The following is a 16023-nucleotide window of genomic DNA, read 5'->3' as shown; positions in this document are numbered from 1 at the left end:
GCACATGAACGCCCTCCCATTTCAACATTTGAATGCGATGAACTCGTATATCTTGACTTCAGAAGTGGGAATTATCATACTTGAGTGAGTTCGGTCTGGACTGGACTTGATTCGTCCTTTGTGCAGCAAATATGACCTATCAAATTGTCAGAGCTGACTTTATACAATGAGTTACAGATGATCGCCCAGACAGCAGCATAGTGTCGGCACAGATCTGTCCCACATCTGGTACGTGTGGAATCCACATGCATTTGACATTTTTGCAGTTTATTGAATCATTTTTACTGTGGCAGCTGGTTCCAGTGTGACAATATGATCTGCTATTGTATGTGTTTAATGAACATCATGGTTTTCAATAACTGAAAGTGGGTAAAAGTATCTTCAAAGGCAAGACTTTAAGGTATATGTCTAAGAAATTGATTTAAAAAATAAACCAAACCTCAGAAATATATTCACTGGAGTGAATATATCTTAAGTGGCAGTTAGCCCATGCTGTTTTCCCTGTATACTGGAATATCATGCATTGTGACCTCCGCTGTCAACACTGAAATGATCTGCTAGGTTTGTTGTGTAGCTTGACAGACTTCTGTTCTAAATCCATTGGAACTGATTGGATCCCACATGCGGTGATGTTTGTGTGTGCAAGCAGAAATTTTGTGCAGTGCTCCTTATCAGCATGAAAAAGCTGCTGAGCAAGGGTTGCTTTTAAGGTTAGTAGTTGAAGAACTCAACCCTGCTGACTTAATCATGTGCATACAATGTATCCAGACAAAGGATGATTTGTAGGATAATTATTTATTACCTATGAGACCAGCCAATTATTCAAGAAAGACGTTTTTTATAGACATTTTTTTTTTATATTTAAGAAAAATAGAACTAGGAAAATGCACTGGAATAAGGAAACGCATCAGATTAGAGAATCAGGCAAATAAACTGCCATGTTAAAGGTGTTGTCTTAATTATCAAATTAACACGAATATTCAAGCACTGAATTGTCAATGTTTTGATAAAGGAATTGTTCTCCAAGTGTAAGTAAATGATGAGAGAACTTCAATATTTGTGTAAATCAACTCCTTTAAAATTGACCTTTTCTCAGTCAGTTTAACTTAATTTCTTCTCATTGTTGGTTTGGCCCACAGGTGCGATGGAAAGGAAGTAGTCCGGCTCTCGTTTGCACCGCAGGGCGAGCAGCACAGGGCCGACTGCATACAGCAGGTTGAGAAGGAGGATGGGCACTAGGACCGTGGTGGGAATCCTGTACGTATCAGAAGTGCGTGGGTGCAGAGATGCGCCGATATGACACCACTGGCACTGAGGAAGCACAAGATAGTATTTTTTGTGGGTTAGGGATAAGACAATTAAAAGAATTGAGTACTCGTTTTCAATTTTACTTCAATAGATAACTAAACAAAATAACGTCATTATTTACTGAAGGACAAAGTATTAATTGCTGCACTCAAATTGAAAAATATTTAAAGCAGCACTTGGCAACTTTTGCTCTCGGAGTCCCCCTACAGTTGGGAAAAAATAATGTCCTCAACTACTGTCGTAAGAGCTGTCATCCTACAACAGGGGATGCCATCGCGCGTGCATTTGTTGACATGACAACCCTGATAGCCCTGAACTAGTGATGCACGGGTCGTCTCATAACCCGCGGACCCCGTATGTCTATGTAATGGTCGCGGGTGCGGGGCGGGTTGTAAAAATATATACAGTGGTGCGGGGCGGGCCAAATAACTTCATAAAAGCGGCCCGCGGGTTGGTGCAGCACTAACAGTTCCCCTGAACACTGCAGGAGTTCACATGCAGCTGTTCTTCTGGCGTCGCGTGTGAAATGTCTTCATCCCAGGTAACGTTATAGTCAGTGGCATATGTTTCAGCATGTCATATGAATATAATTTCATGGGTTTTATTTTTTTCAAACGCCAAATAATCACGATGCTCACGTTTACAAGCCAGCGTCATTATAGTAGTCTATTGGTTACCGTTTTACAGAATCTATATGATACTTCAATTCAATGTTTGAGTGGTAGCTCACCGTAACAAGCAGGACAGCATCGGTCGGGCACGCCTCCTTCAGCTCACGCCAACGAGCAAACGCTGGTCACATGTTGATCCACGTCCTGCCTTTAATCCCATCACTTTTTCATTTCCTCTTATTGCTTTCCTCCAACAAAACCTTTTCTTTCTTATTTGTCTGTGCTGCTTCGGACATGACTATATTATCCGACGAACAACGTTGGGCTCGCACGTCCGAATTTAAGGAAGTGTGGGTGTTGGTGGAAGTGACGTATATGCCGTAAAGCAGTCGAATTTTGTAGTTCTTTTTGTTCTCAAGTTACTACCCGAAATCCGAAGTTTAAAAGTACGATTAAAAAAGATACAGACCCCATCAGGCTATGGCAGACGTGTCATTCAACCTATTGTAAGTCGATTTATCATCACAAGAGTCTTGAAAATATATTATGAAGGTTGAAAAGTTACCTAGTGCTGATTTAGTTATTATTACAAAATTATTTTGAATGAATGATTCAATGACTCACTCATAACTAAAGAGTGTCAAATTAATCACCCTTTTTTCATTATGAATCAATGTTTTTGAACAAATCTTTTGAATGAATCATATACATTTTTATGTATATGATTCAAAAATGTATATATATCCATTTTTAACAGTCACGTGTTGCCACCTAGTGGTGTGATAGTGTAATCAATACAGATTTAGACGCACCAATAATATAGTAAAGCATCTTTGCTGTTTCTAAATAAAAGAGGAAATCGAGGGTAATGCGGGTATGATGTTTTTGATAGGCGATGCACAGACATGGTCCATGCCCTGGGTAAAAATGCTTATTCCTCTGGATTGTTGGAAACGTTTGGGATCATGTAAGTACACAAGTCAACAAAATATATTTCTAGCAGTTTTCCGATATTTTAATCCAAAAATCTTTCATATTGTGCCTTTAACTAAACTACTTACAAATGTTTCCCAAAACCATAGCAACATACATGGTCAAACTTCCACTTTACTGTTTTTGTTTCCTTTGTTTTGCTTTACTTTGTTAGATTCATTGCGGGTCTCATGTTACAAATTACTATATTCCTTTACATGTTTATGTGCATGTGCACTCTTCTAAAACATTAATTGTTAACACACTAAAATATATACACTGTATTCTAAACCCAAATAAGTCAGCAAAACAAAACAAAAATTAGGTAAGTAAGCAGAACTTACAGACTTTTATTTTGTAATCATACATTTGAATTGCTCTGAACGTGAAATATTTGAGTACACTAATTGACCCTTCGCTAAGCCATGCACGCCTTAGTTACTGTTGCTATGCCTGTCAAGCTTTCGTGCCTGGCACGTCTATTACAGTGCGTGCGCCGGTGCCAGACATTTCCAAAGATCATTTTTGGCAAACAGGTGAAATATCTGAGAGCAAGGGACCCAACAAAAAAAAACAACATAACAGAAACTCTTCTAAACTAGCATAACAAAACATTAAAGGGTTATTAGTTCACCCAAAAATAAAATTGATGTCATTAAAGACTCACCCTAATGTTGCTCCACACCTGTAAGACCTCCGCTCATCTTCAGAACACAGTTTAAGATATTTTATATTTAGTCCGAGAGCGTATCTAAGTGAATGTACACTATACTGTCCATGTCCAGAAAGGGAATAAAAACATCATCAAAGTAGTCCATATGTGACATCAGTTAGTTAATTAGAATCTCTTGAAGCATCGAAAATACATTTTGGTCCAAAAATAACAAAAACTACGACTGCTCAACTCAGCATTGTCTCCTCTTCCGCGTTTGTGTTCAACGGTCATGAATCAGCTTATTGATTGATGATTCGGACCGCATGTCAGACTGCTGAAATCACATGACATTGGCTATCCGAATTATGAATCAATAAGATGGACTACTTTGATGTTTTTACTCTCTTTCTGGACATGGACAGTATAGTGGGCATACACTTGCATACGCTCTCAGACTAAATATAAAATATCTTAAACTGTGTTCTAAAGATGAACGGAGGTCTTATGGGTGTGGAACGACATTAGGGGGAGTCATTAATGACATCAATTTCATTTTTGGGTGAACAAACCCTTTAGTTTTAAGCACTACTAAATCTACCACTTAACTTTAATTTAAAAAATAAAAATAAAAATAAATAAAAAGCAAACCAACCCAGATGCGTACATTTCTAGCATTTGTAATCGCTTTTGAATGTGTGCTTGCTCAGCACTTTAATTTCCGAGTATGCTCGCGTTAAGCGGGGAGTGGTGTGTGCGCGTGTGTGTGCGTGCGCGCGTGTGTGTGTGTGGGGGGGGGGTGCATGGCCCCCCTTGGCACTGACCCTGCAATGACATCCTCTCAGATTTGAGTAGGCGTTCATTAGTATGTAGAGCTGCAGATCTACAGTGAATCTCCTAGAAAAACTACTGTGAAATCCTGTTCTGGAGGTCTTTGATTAAGAATGCTGACTGCTCATGCCTCATACTGGGAGTTAACGGGTTGCTGGATGAGCTTGTTCAGACCAAAGCTTTGATCGTGGTGCTGTTTGATGGTCCCTTCCTATAACATCAGCATACAGTGATATAAATCTCAAGATTCAGCTAGAAACTATGGAGGAAGTACACCTCAGATGTTAGAAAAACTTAGAAGCATAATTTCCTTTATAATTTCTTGCAGATTTTTTCTTCCCCAATATTAGAGACGTTTTCCAAGTCTTACCTGTAAAATGGCACCTGCAAAATATACCGTCCAATCGAGCATCCAAGTGCAGCCAGGTGTGCACAGCCCATATGCAAATGAGCCTAGCATTGGGAGTGCGTGGAATAGGAGCAGCAACATCTGGAAGAGAAAGGAGATGATGGAACGAGTATTATTTCAGTATAAGTGTCAACACTACATGCCTTGCGTCTACACGCCAGTGCTTTGATGGCAAATTAATGCGGTCCAACTCAATCCCCAAGGGCACCAGCGCTGCCACGGCAATGCACTCCAGCTGAATACAGATCAGCCCGACTGCACTGAGTTTACACCATCATTCATACTTATTGAGGCTTTAAAACACAAACATGAAAGTATTAGCCACGATTAGACCCTAAACAGAGCCTGTTTGTGTTGCATAGCACGTGCTGACTTTCGTTGGAGTTACAACAACCTGTGAAAGTCATGGAATAAATACACTACAATCTCTTTTTTTTGTGCTTCATTTAAAGAACTTAAATCAAAAACGCTTTAAAATAAACAAATATTAAATATACATTAGATATAGTTTTATTTATAGGTCTTTTTTATACTTGTGTGTTTCTAAATGTAATACAATTAATAAAATGTTAATAAAATAAATCATTATAACTTAATATAAATATAAATAAAGCAGTTATTTATGCAACATGAACAATAAAGAAATAAAAACTTAAACAATAAGAAAGTGTATATTTATATTAATAAAATATAAGAGGAAAGTATATATATATATATATATATATATATATATATATATATTATATATATATAATATGACAATAAATTGCCTACTCTCTATTTTTTGTCTCTTGCTCCTGTTTCTTTTTTTGGCATTTTGAAGCAGCGCTTACAACCCGATTGTGATCCACAAGTGCAAAATGTGTAAAACTTGCAATGCATCCCCTGATCTTAAGATTTTGTTCAGGAGTGTATAATATATACATATAGAAATAGCCTATATATACCTATTTATACCAGCAGCCATATCACCCTGTAGCCCAAGACTGGTCTCCCACTGAAGCTAAGCAGGGCTGAGCCTGGTCAGAACCTGGATGGGAGACCAAATGGGAAAACCAGGTAGCTGCTGGTAGAGGTGTTAGTGAGGCCAGCAGGGGGTGCTCACCCTATGGTCTGTGTGGGTCCTAACACCCCAGTATAGTGATGGGGACACTATACTGACAAAGAGCACTGTCCTTCGGATGAGCCGTTAAACCGAGGTCCTGACTCTCTGTGGTCGTTAAAAATCCCAGGATGTCCTTCGGAAAAAGAGTAGGGGTGTAACCCCGGCATCCTGGCCAAATTTGCCCATTGGCCCCTGTCCATCACGGCCTCCTAATAATCCCCCTCTCCTGATTGGCTTCATCACTCTGTCTCCTCTCCACCAATCAGCTGGTGTGTGGTGAGCGTTCTGGCGCAATATGGCTGCCGTCGCATCATCCAGGTGGATGCTGCACATTGGTGGTGGTTGAGGAGATTCCCCCCTTCAATGTAAAGCGCTTTGAGTACCTTGAAAAGCGCTATATAAATCGAACGCATTATTATTATTATTACTATATAACAGTATTTAATTTATTGTAAATATTTTTTATATTAACAAATCACAAAGTATAAATTTGAATATCTGGAATCTGAAGGTGCAAAAAAAATCTGTAAAATAAGTGCCTAGCAGTGCATATTACTACTAATAGTACATTTTTGATATATTCATGGTAGGAAATGTACAAAATATCTTCATGGAAATAATCTTTACTTAATATCCTAATGATTTTTGGCAACAACAAAAAAAAGAGAAAAATCTATCATTTTGACCCATACAATGTATTGTTGGCTATTGCCACCAAACACAGCCGTGAGACTAATGACCGATTTGTGGTCCGCAGGGTCATTTTATTTATAAAGTAAGCATTTTCAGTTGTCTTTCTTTATGAGTTGAAATTTAAATCAAATCAATTTGAGTGCAAATAAGAAATTTACCCTGCCCAATACATATAAATATTCTCACCAACACTCTTTCATCCCTGAGCGCACAGGTATTATGCGATCGAAGCAGGCCTCTGTCCCTATGTACAAGTGTTGGTGTGCCTTCATTCCTTATCAAACACATTACAACGCGTGTCACACACTCTCTGACACGTCTCCTTGTTTGAGTTGATGGAGGGGCTCAGCCAGGACTCATGGGTGGGATTAGCTTATCAAGTTCTCACAGCACATCTCCCGCCTGATCGATGGGCCACCATTGTGCCTGGGCTCCAGCTAGAACAAGGACTTTTGATAACCTATTGACCAAGCTAAAACCCCAATCTAAACAAAAACATACCCTAGATACCTTTGTGGTCGGTTGAGACAGGAGGGATATTCTTGGACCACCTTATTGAGTGCTAATGATGAGTAATACTAATACCTGTCTAGAAGGTGCCGTACAGTCATTTAGAGGAGCTAATGCTATAAAGCTCAGGGTATTAAGAAGCAAAGTATGCTTGAGGGTTGCCATAAGCACATCTACCTGAATGTGATTTATTTCGGAATATAAATATGCGCTCACCATTACTTTGGGGAAGCCCACAGGATCCTTCAGATAAGGTTCATATTCTGCCACATATTGGTTGAGGATTTCCAACGGACAATCAAGAACTGCCTGTATGGATAAAGATACGAGTTTCTTTGTCCCAACAGATTTTGACTGAGTTGACTAAGCATATGGTGTCCACCAACTTACCAGACCTCTAAATACAGTGAATCCCATGGCAGCCACTAGATAAACCACAAAGAGCAGGTCCAGGGGGCGCCATATTAAGGCTTTTTTCTGCTCACGTTCAGCCTGACAGATACAAGCACCGTTGTTCAAATGTTACTACTTCTGTGAGGAAAATATTAACTAGTGAACAAGGTCAGCTGTGTCTGGTTCTTCACCTTGGATGCGCCCACAAGAGGCATATCCCTTGGCCTGGAGAACAGAGACACTGCTCCCCAAATTGGCACCAACAGAAAGGGCATGTTGAGCCAGAAGGCAGGGTGGATCTCTGAGCCATATTTACCTGCATTTAAAATGTATTTGAGAAGCATCTTACATTATGTTCAGTATATATGATCTTTTATTAACTTTGACTTACCAACTACGATTCCAGGTACAAACACAATCATGTTGGCGCACAGTGATCCAGCCCAAAACAGCCCCAATGTGCGATATTGTTGCCTGGGAGAATAGGACACACTAGTTTAGGTGTATTAACCTCCTTTTAAATATCACTGCTTATACTTTCATGTCATGTTTGTTCTGGTCACAACCTTATTTCTAATAGATCCAAACTTTGATAATGTTTTTAGTTGGTGTAAGCTAAAGTAGTCGTGTTAAATCAGTCATATTAAATAATTTTTACTTGAATAAAACATCTTAATTTAAATGTTACTACATAAAGCAACCTTTAAAAAAGAAATAGGAGAATAAACATTTGTTTATTGTACTGTCCGATGGAATGGATATTATATATTAAAAGAAATGTTTAACAATCATATTACAGTTTGTGTCCTGCAAAATAACTCATGGAACTCTGAATGGGCTGAACTTCCATATAAAGTACTATAATACAGAGTAGAACAACCTGTTCGAACCTGTTTGACATGCGGTGTACCAGCATTAGGTAGATGATGAAGTGCAATACACCATCCCAATAACACATCATGATAGCATAGGGTGTGCCGAGATAAGGCTCCCCCTGGAGAACCAGCAAAACCAGACAGGTTTAGACCGAGTAATCGATAACATCAACTTGGCTTTCTTCTCACAATACTGACCGTTTTCTGGTAGAACTCCATGAATCCAGAGGCGAAGCCATCGTATTCTAGAGCGCTTGTGAGGTCAATGACACACGTGAAGGAAAACACTGCAAAAACTGAACAAAAAAGTCATTATGTACATGCCAATACTTGCCTGTTCTTTTGTTAAAAGGTTTGTTCACCCACAAATTAAAATCTGTCATAAATTGCTTACCCTCATGTTGTTCGACACCCGTAAGACCTCAGTTCATGTTCAGAACACAAATGAAGATATTTTTGTTGAAATCCGATGGCTCAGAAAGGCCTTCATTGACACCAATGTCATTTCCTCTCTCAAGACCATAAAATGCACTAAAGACGTCGTTACAAAGCCCATCTCACTACAATTGTTCTATAATTGTTTTATGAAGTGACCAGAATGTTTTTGTGCACAAAAAACTAAATAACGACTTCTATAGGGATGGGCCGATTTCAAAACAAAGATTCGAACCGTTATGAATCAGCGTAACGATTCATGATTCTGATCGCCAGTGTCATGGGATTTCAGCAGTTTGGCGGTTTGACACGCGATCCGAATCATGAAACGATATGCTGATTCATAACCAACCCATCACTATACAAGTCGTTATTTAGTTTTTTTGCACACAAAAAACATTCTCGCCGCTTCATAGAATTATTGTAGAGCCACTGTAGTGAGATGGGCTTTGTAACGACGTCTTTAGTGCCTTTTATGGTCTTGAGAGAGGAAATGACATTGGTGTCAATGAAGGCCTTTCTGAGCCATCGGATTTCAACAAAAATATCCTCATTTATGTTCTGAAGATGAACGGAGGTCTTACGGGTGTCGAACAACATGAGGGTAAGTAATTAATGACAGAATTTTCCCTTTTGGGTGAAATAACCCTTTAAGTATTGCAATGTTTTGTTGCTTGCAATGTTTAGGAGCTGTACCATCAAGTAATACATTTAAAATTTCGCTCACACGCCAAGTGCAGATAGGTCATTTTGTAGGCCATCCAGCAGTTAGTATCGCACTGGTTCACAACAAAAGTTTATTATGCTTACACGTTTTGTCCATCAAGAGAATTATCATAAATTAACACACCTTTTATTCCTTTTGAAGTAGTAAAGCCAGAAGTATAGAAAATGAAGGTAGGCTATAAACGCACTACACCACAGTCCCACAAATTCAACGTCTCCATCACTAACCTTACAACAACTCTTCCAGTTTTTATTTAAAAACATTTTTCCAGAAAGTTTGAGTTAGTGTAAACCCTCCTGTCTGAAACGCCCACTCGAAGCAGGACTCGAACCCCTGTCGGCCGGCATGAGAGTGGGGCGCTCTAACAAGGAGGCTAAAGGCTACAATCTCTAACAATGGTCGCTAGAGCGTCTCTTGAGGTCAGAGGAGTGAGGTTTACTCACACAGCAACTACTAGCTGGCCTCCGTTAGAATAGTTTCTAAGAGCACATAATGAGGCTATAAAAGCAGACTGAGGTTACATGCTCGGTGTGATGCCGTTTAATGTCCTCAACAGCCTCTGCAGTCCCATTTAGCCACATGTTAGCAACCGCCTTTTTCAAGACACATAACAGCTTTAAAAAATCATGAGTGGGGTAATACTGATGTATTTTATGTTGTAGAATAAAATGTGAAAGTGTTTTGAGCTTGTGTTCACCACAAACCTTATTTTAGCCATTTAAACAAAATCCCATTTTTAAAAACAACTTGACTTCAGGATGATGAAACTGGAAGTGCTAAAATGCTAACACACTTCCACGTTTTGGCCTACAAATTGATGTCATACCTGCACCACTATTACGGCTCTTGAATACTCGATTCTGATTGGTCAGTTGCGGACAGCCCTCTGGAATACTCTATTCTGATTGGTACAAAGTGACATGAAAGCGAGCTGAAATCAAAGAAAGTGACAAACTGCTCTTACAATAAAAGAATTTTCAATCACTTTATTTTAATTGCGGGCTTTATAAGAAAATGTTTCTCTCTCCAGTGGGATTATGAGCTCGGCTTCATTGGCACTTTCCAAACGCTGAATTGAAATGTTTTCATCTTTAACTCTAAGCCTTCTGTGATGTGCCATAGAGGGAAAAAAGACTTCATTAATAAGATGGTGCAGCGCTCAACTGCCCTATCAAGAGTTTACTAGCCTACCTTTATTCTAGCTCTCTTTATTAAAAAGATTTCACTCGTACCGACTATTGATTTCTGGCAAGGTGGAAGAGGATAATGATATCTGCTAGTGGAGGTGTGAACAAGAAATTTATATTTGGAGCCAATTGTTGGGTTTTTTTCAGGTTTAAAGTACAGCTGTGCCAAAAGGGCACTTTGCGGAGACAGCGAATATCCCATGTGGCATTTCCTAAGCATCTGGGTGATAAATAATGAGTGGCAGGGGACATGAAGAAAGAAAATTCTTAAGCATGGAGGCAAAAATAATGACTGTAAATGTCGCCACTGAAAGCTCAGACTTTGGTTTTAAAGGAATAGTTCACCTAGACATGTAAATTTAGTCATCATTAACGTCACCCTCATATCGTTCCGAATCCGTATATTATAAAGCGGACCCCACCACAATTAGAACGATAACGACACTGAGAAACGTTATTTGAATTTTAGAGGTTGAACAATAAAACCAATGACAGCCAATCAGAATCCACCCTGCTTTAAAGAGCTTGAGTATTTAAAGAGCTGATGACAAAATTGCAGCGTATGCTTAGAATAAACAGAATGATATCTTCCTCTGGTGTGGACGCTGATAGTTATCGCTATAGTTATCCTTCTTGGTGTGAACGGGCCTTAAGAATGTTTTGATAATGTTCCCATTAAGCTATGAAAATGTTATTTCTGAATGTTTTTCGAAAAGTCCAGTTTTTTAAATGTTTTTAAAACTTGGTTGTGTGAATTTTAAGGGAACGTTTAATTTTATAATTTTGCAAACATTATAAGAAAGTTACTTTTATTTTAACAATCTGAGCGCATGGTCTGAAGCGAATGGCGCAGGTGCACTTAAGAGTGTGTCCGAATCCACTTTTGCTAGTTTAGTGACGGGAAAAAACGATTGTCGCATCAGGATCATGATTCAAAAGGGTTTTATCTAGTCTCTTAATGAGTGATAGGTGTGTTATGGGCATAACGTGCAATAAACCAACCAGGGTCTCATCTCCCATTCCCTTTAAAAGCCAGTTGCGCTTGCACCATAAGCGGATTTGCTATTTATATGGTGGAATAAAGACACCCTCAACATGATGAGTCAGTTTAAATATGTGTGTGTATTGCCACGATTGGTTAAATAAGTAGCCAATTTAATTGGTCAATTCTGATACATGCAGTGACAATCCCTTATGTATAGGCAATTTTATTTTTATGTGCACGATAATCTTTTACATTGTAATCCTTTTATTTGTAATATTTTGCATGTTTGTTTGCTGTTGCGCGTCCCTGTGTAATAAAAAGAGTGTACGAGTATTGAGCACCCACCTTTATTACTAACAAACCTTTTAAATAACACAAAAAATACTGCTTTTTCAGTTGCCTCAAAATAGCAACGTGCTAACAATGCGCCTGAACACACCTCATTTGGGCCTCGTCACACCCACGGGCGAACAGATGAGGGCAAGTGTATTTGCTATTTAAACAGCATGGGACTGGACGTAAAAATGATAACTGTTTTGGCCTGAAACTTGCAAAAAACACTCGCGTCGAGCCATTGCTCCGGGTGTATGATCGGGCCTTATGTGTGTTCACGGCATGTCATAAGTACTGTAATGATTCTAAACTCTAAAACACTTTAAACTTGCAATTACGACGTGTAAACTCCTAATTATTTGAGAGCTATGAATTGTGCCATGCAGCGCTGGGTAGAATACATGTAACCTGGATTACATAATCAGATTCCAAAAATAAGTACTAAGTGAGTACGTTTTAAAAACACTCGTAATCAGCCTACATTTACTTTTTCATTGTTTACATGATTACATATTATTCATAACATGGCAGAAAATCCTTCATAATTCATAGATTTTTTTTAAAAAATATTTTAAAATGAATTCAAGGTTGAAACTAATGCTGTTTTTAACAACAACAAAAAGTTTTTTTATATCAATATGGTACAAGATTATCCTATTCAAATCAATGTGAACAATGAGTTCGGTCAAAAGTAATCTAAAAGTAATCAAAAAAGTAGCCTGATATTACCGTAAATGTGTAATGTGGATTACATTACTAACTACAATTTTTGTCATGTATTTTGTCCAACTAAAACATTTTAGATTTTTTTTCCATGAACGATTTATAAAAGTGTTTGTTTTGAGAACATTATAAGACCAGATCGCTTTGAACAAACATTCACTTAATGTTACTGGAAGAACATGCCAGAAAGTTCAGACAATGGATGACTTCTATTTCTGTGGAACTCAAAAGAAGCTCTTTTCGGTGAAAGACAAAATTACAAAAAGCACAATACGTGTTTGAATAACAACATTTTCATGTTTAGGTTAACTTTTCCTTTAATAATCTTCTTTTCCGAGGGAAGCTTTCAGAAATATGGAATGTGTTGCTTATTGTGAAGGAAACCGAGGGTGTAAAAGTAAAGACAGGTGTGTTATTGTAACACAAATACTTTTCTTGTATCCAATTTCATGGTTGGATTGCCAGACTAGATATTGTCCACTGCCATTCTTCTAGCGTTCACCAGTATCTGACTGACAGCTTCGTAGATATGACTGCTCAAAGAGAAGTGTTGCATTGCCGTCTGCCGAGCACAGATACACAGTCTGATATTGACAGTCTCCCTCTCCGTCTTTCTCGGTTTCCTTTTTCTCCCCAAGCCCTTTTAATCCATAGGTGTCTTGGTTTGGTTTACCTGCATTACAGGTGCGATAGTGGAATTATCTTCTCTTTCATCACGGCAGGGGTGGAAAGACATGGTGTACCAGGACACATTGTCACCTCTCAGCCACTCTAACCCATGATAACACCGCTATCTTCTGTGCATTACATTGCACAATCTTACATTTTTTTCTATCTCCGTGAGGGGGATTGGCAATGCACAAAAGAGTGAGTGTTTATTGATTTGGGGATTTTTACAAACAAAACTCTCTTAAAGGGTTAGTTCACCCCCCCCCCCCCCCCCCCCAAAAAAAAAAAACAAATTCTGTCATTAATTACGTCGTTGGACACCTGTAAGACCTCCGTTCATCTTCGGAAGACAAATGAAGATATTTTTGCAAACAATTTTTTTGTTGAAAGGCCTTCTTTGACACCAATGTCATTTCCTCTCTCAAGGCCCATAAAAGGTACTAAAGACGTCGTTACAAAGACCATCTCACTACAGTGGCTACAATAATTTTATGAAGTGACAAGTCATTTTTTTGCGCAAAAAATGAAATAACGACTTATATAGTTATGGTCGATTTCAAAACAAAGCTTTGAAAGTTTATGAATCAGTAGCCTAGAAATCTAGATGAACCCTAGCGGCAGCAAATCTAATCTGCCGAGAGTGTCGTCTAGCAACTCTCAATACACGTCTGAGCTGTAAAAACTAAACTCTGGTCAGGCCAATCACATCGTGTATAGAGTCAGTGGGCGGGCTTAACATAATAACGGCAGAGTTGCGTGCTACTAGTAAACACAGAAACTGGCGAACAGCGGTCTTTCGATTCGGCTTTGGCCGCGACTCTGGAAGACTTAAGAAGGGAAGATGTGTTCAGAGTTTTGCCGACCGTATAAGGCAAAAGTTTAATCTGACAACTAGCTCTGCTTCACCTTCTTCGTTGCTCTGGTTGGTTGTAGCGCTATCCTATCGCGTGCAGAGGGAGTTTATCCCGCCCCCCGGATTGAGCCCTGTCAATGGTGAGTTTCCAGACCAAACATCTTGATGTGGGTCTGGCTTGTCAGGCTAATGATTCAGCGTAATGGTTCATGATTTGGATCTCGTGTCAAACCGCCAAACTGCTGAAATCCTGTGACTTTGGCGATCAGAATCATGAATCGATACGCTGATTCATAACAGTTTGAATATTTTGTTTTGAAATCGTCCCATCCCTATATAAGTCGTTATTTAGTTTTCTTGCGCACAAAAACTATTCTCGTCACTTCATAAAATTATTATAGAACAATTGTAGTGAGATGGGCTTTGTAACGACGTCTTTAGTGCCTTTTATGGTCTTGAGAGAGGAAATGACATTGGTGTCAATGAAGGCCTTTCTGAGCCATCGGATCTCAACAAAAATATCTTCATTTGTGTTCTGAAGATGAACGGAGGTCTTACAGGTGTCGAACGACATGAGGGTAAGTAATTAATGACAGAATTTTCTTTTTTGGGTGAACTAACCCTTTAAAACACACTTTTCGCACTTTACTTAATTTGTCCACAGCAAACAACGGTGGACATTTTTGGGGAAACGTGCCAGGCATTTAATGAATTGTGCATATACACACAGTTAAATAATATTTTAACAAACACTTTGAGTGGACACTTAATATTTAATTTTTTTACAATAAAATTGTTAAATATGATATTTACCTCAGATGTCTCCTTTTGAAAAAAACTGTATCCATGGTAACATTTACTACGATGAGTTAAAATTGCATTCAATGCAGTAACAAAACAAGTAATTCATCAGGATGTATGTGACCTTACTTCAACAGAAACAGGAAGGTGACTTGATTGTATTTCTGATCTTTTTTTCTTTCTTTTTTTTTGACGGTCAGAATAAAATATGGATATTTGGCATATTTCAAGAGTCAACCAATCAAATCAGAGCTCATACCATAGAACAAAGGATCTTTAGGAGGATTGTAGCGAGTAACAAGGTAGACCATGAGGAAAACTGCCACAAGAACAGCCACCCCGATTTCCAGAATAACCACTGGCCTGCAAGTACAGAACATTACAAACAATAGTTAACATGAAAGAAAATGTTACATTTTGTTACATTTGAAAATATGGACATGGTTAGACTTCTGCCTATCATATATGGACAGAGAAAGGTGTTTCCTTGTGACTAAAACATAATTTTTCGTCTTCTGTCCAAGCATACCGCGCCATCTTTAAAGAATAATCATGTGACTTTTAGGTACGCTAGGTGACCTGTAAATGTGAAAAAACTGTTTCCATTGCAGTTTTGTGAAATACATTCCTTTTTGGAATTGCCTGAAAAACCACCTCATGCAAGTGTAAAAACGTATTTCGCATTATCAGGGAGTTTTTGCTAAATTTGCCGTTTGTATTAGCCGTATTTTCAGTTTGCAGTTTCAAGATGCGCAATGGAAACACGGCTAACGAACTTGAATTAGTTTTCATGAGTTCTCGGAGGAGAAATATTAGCGTTTTCCCATCTGACAATGCGGTACACAGACAAGCATGTTGAAAGTATGTTTAACTTGTATTGTAACTAGTAGTAAAGAGGAAGAGATGATAGGTTCGTGCGCCTCATTAAGAGTGGCAAAACGGTATTCATCA

The 16023-nt window shown here is 38.6% G+C and overlaps 1 protein-coding gene across 1 annotated transcript; it reads right to left on the bottom strand.

The window, feature by feature from the left end:
• Nucleotides 1-925: 925 nt before the first annotated feature.
• On the bottom strand, nucleotides 926-15429 carry tm6sf2b (transmembrane 6 superfamily member 2b). Its single transcript, XM_067414800.1, has 9 exons — nucleotides 15332-15429; nucleotides 8558-8655; nucleotides 8375-8478; nucleotides 7876-7958; nucleotides 7676-7800; nucleotides 7482-7583; nucleotides 7308-7400; nucleotides 4745-4864; nucleotides 926-1311 (listed from the first exon to the last, which is right to left on the bottom strand). Exons 1-9 carry the CDS (start codon nucleotides 15381-15383, stop codon nucleotides 1102-1104), a joined length of 987 nt encoding a protein of 328 aa, XP_067270901.1. The 5' UTR covers nucleotides 15384-15429; the 3' UTR covers nucleotides 926-1101.
• Nucleotides 15430-16023: the final 594 nt, after the last annotated feature.

Source organism: Pseudorasbora parva, chromosome 14 (genome assembly GCF_024679245.1).
Source record: "Pseudorasbora parva isolate DD20220531a chromosome 14, ASM2467924v1, whole genome shotgun sequence".
NCBI classification, from domain to species: Eukaryota; Metazoa; Chordata; class Actinopteri; order Cypriniformes; family Gobionidae; genus Pseudorasbora; species Pseudorasbora parva.
Note: the sequence above shows the minus strand (reverse complement) of the source record. Positions and strands in the feature narration are given on the sequence as shown.

Excerpts from the sequence above, each read along its gene's own strand:
- tm6sf2b (XM_067414800.1), bottom strand. The coding sequence starts at position 15,383 with ATGGTCTACCTTGTTACTCGCTACAATCCTCCTAAAGATCCTTTGTTC. Across the intron at positions 8,479-8,557 it reads TGGAGTTCTACCAGAAAACG|GGGGAGCCTTATCTCGGCAC; the intron begins GTCAGTATTGTG and ends CTGGTTCTCCAG. Across the intron at positions 4,865-7,307 it reads TGGGCTTCCCCAAAGTAATG|ATGTTGCTGCTCCTATTCCA; the intron begins GTGAGCGCATAT and ends TTTCTCTTCCAG.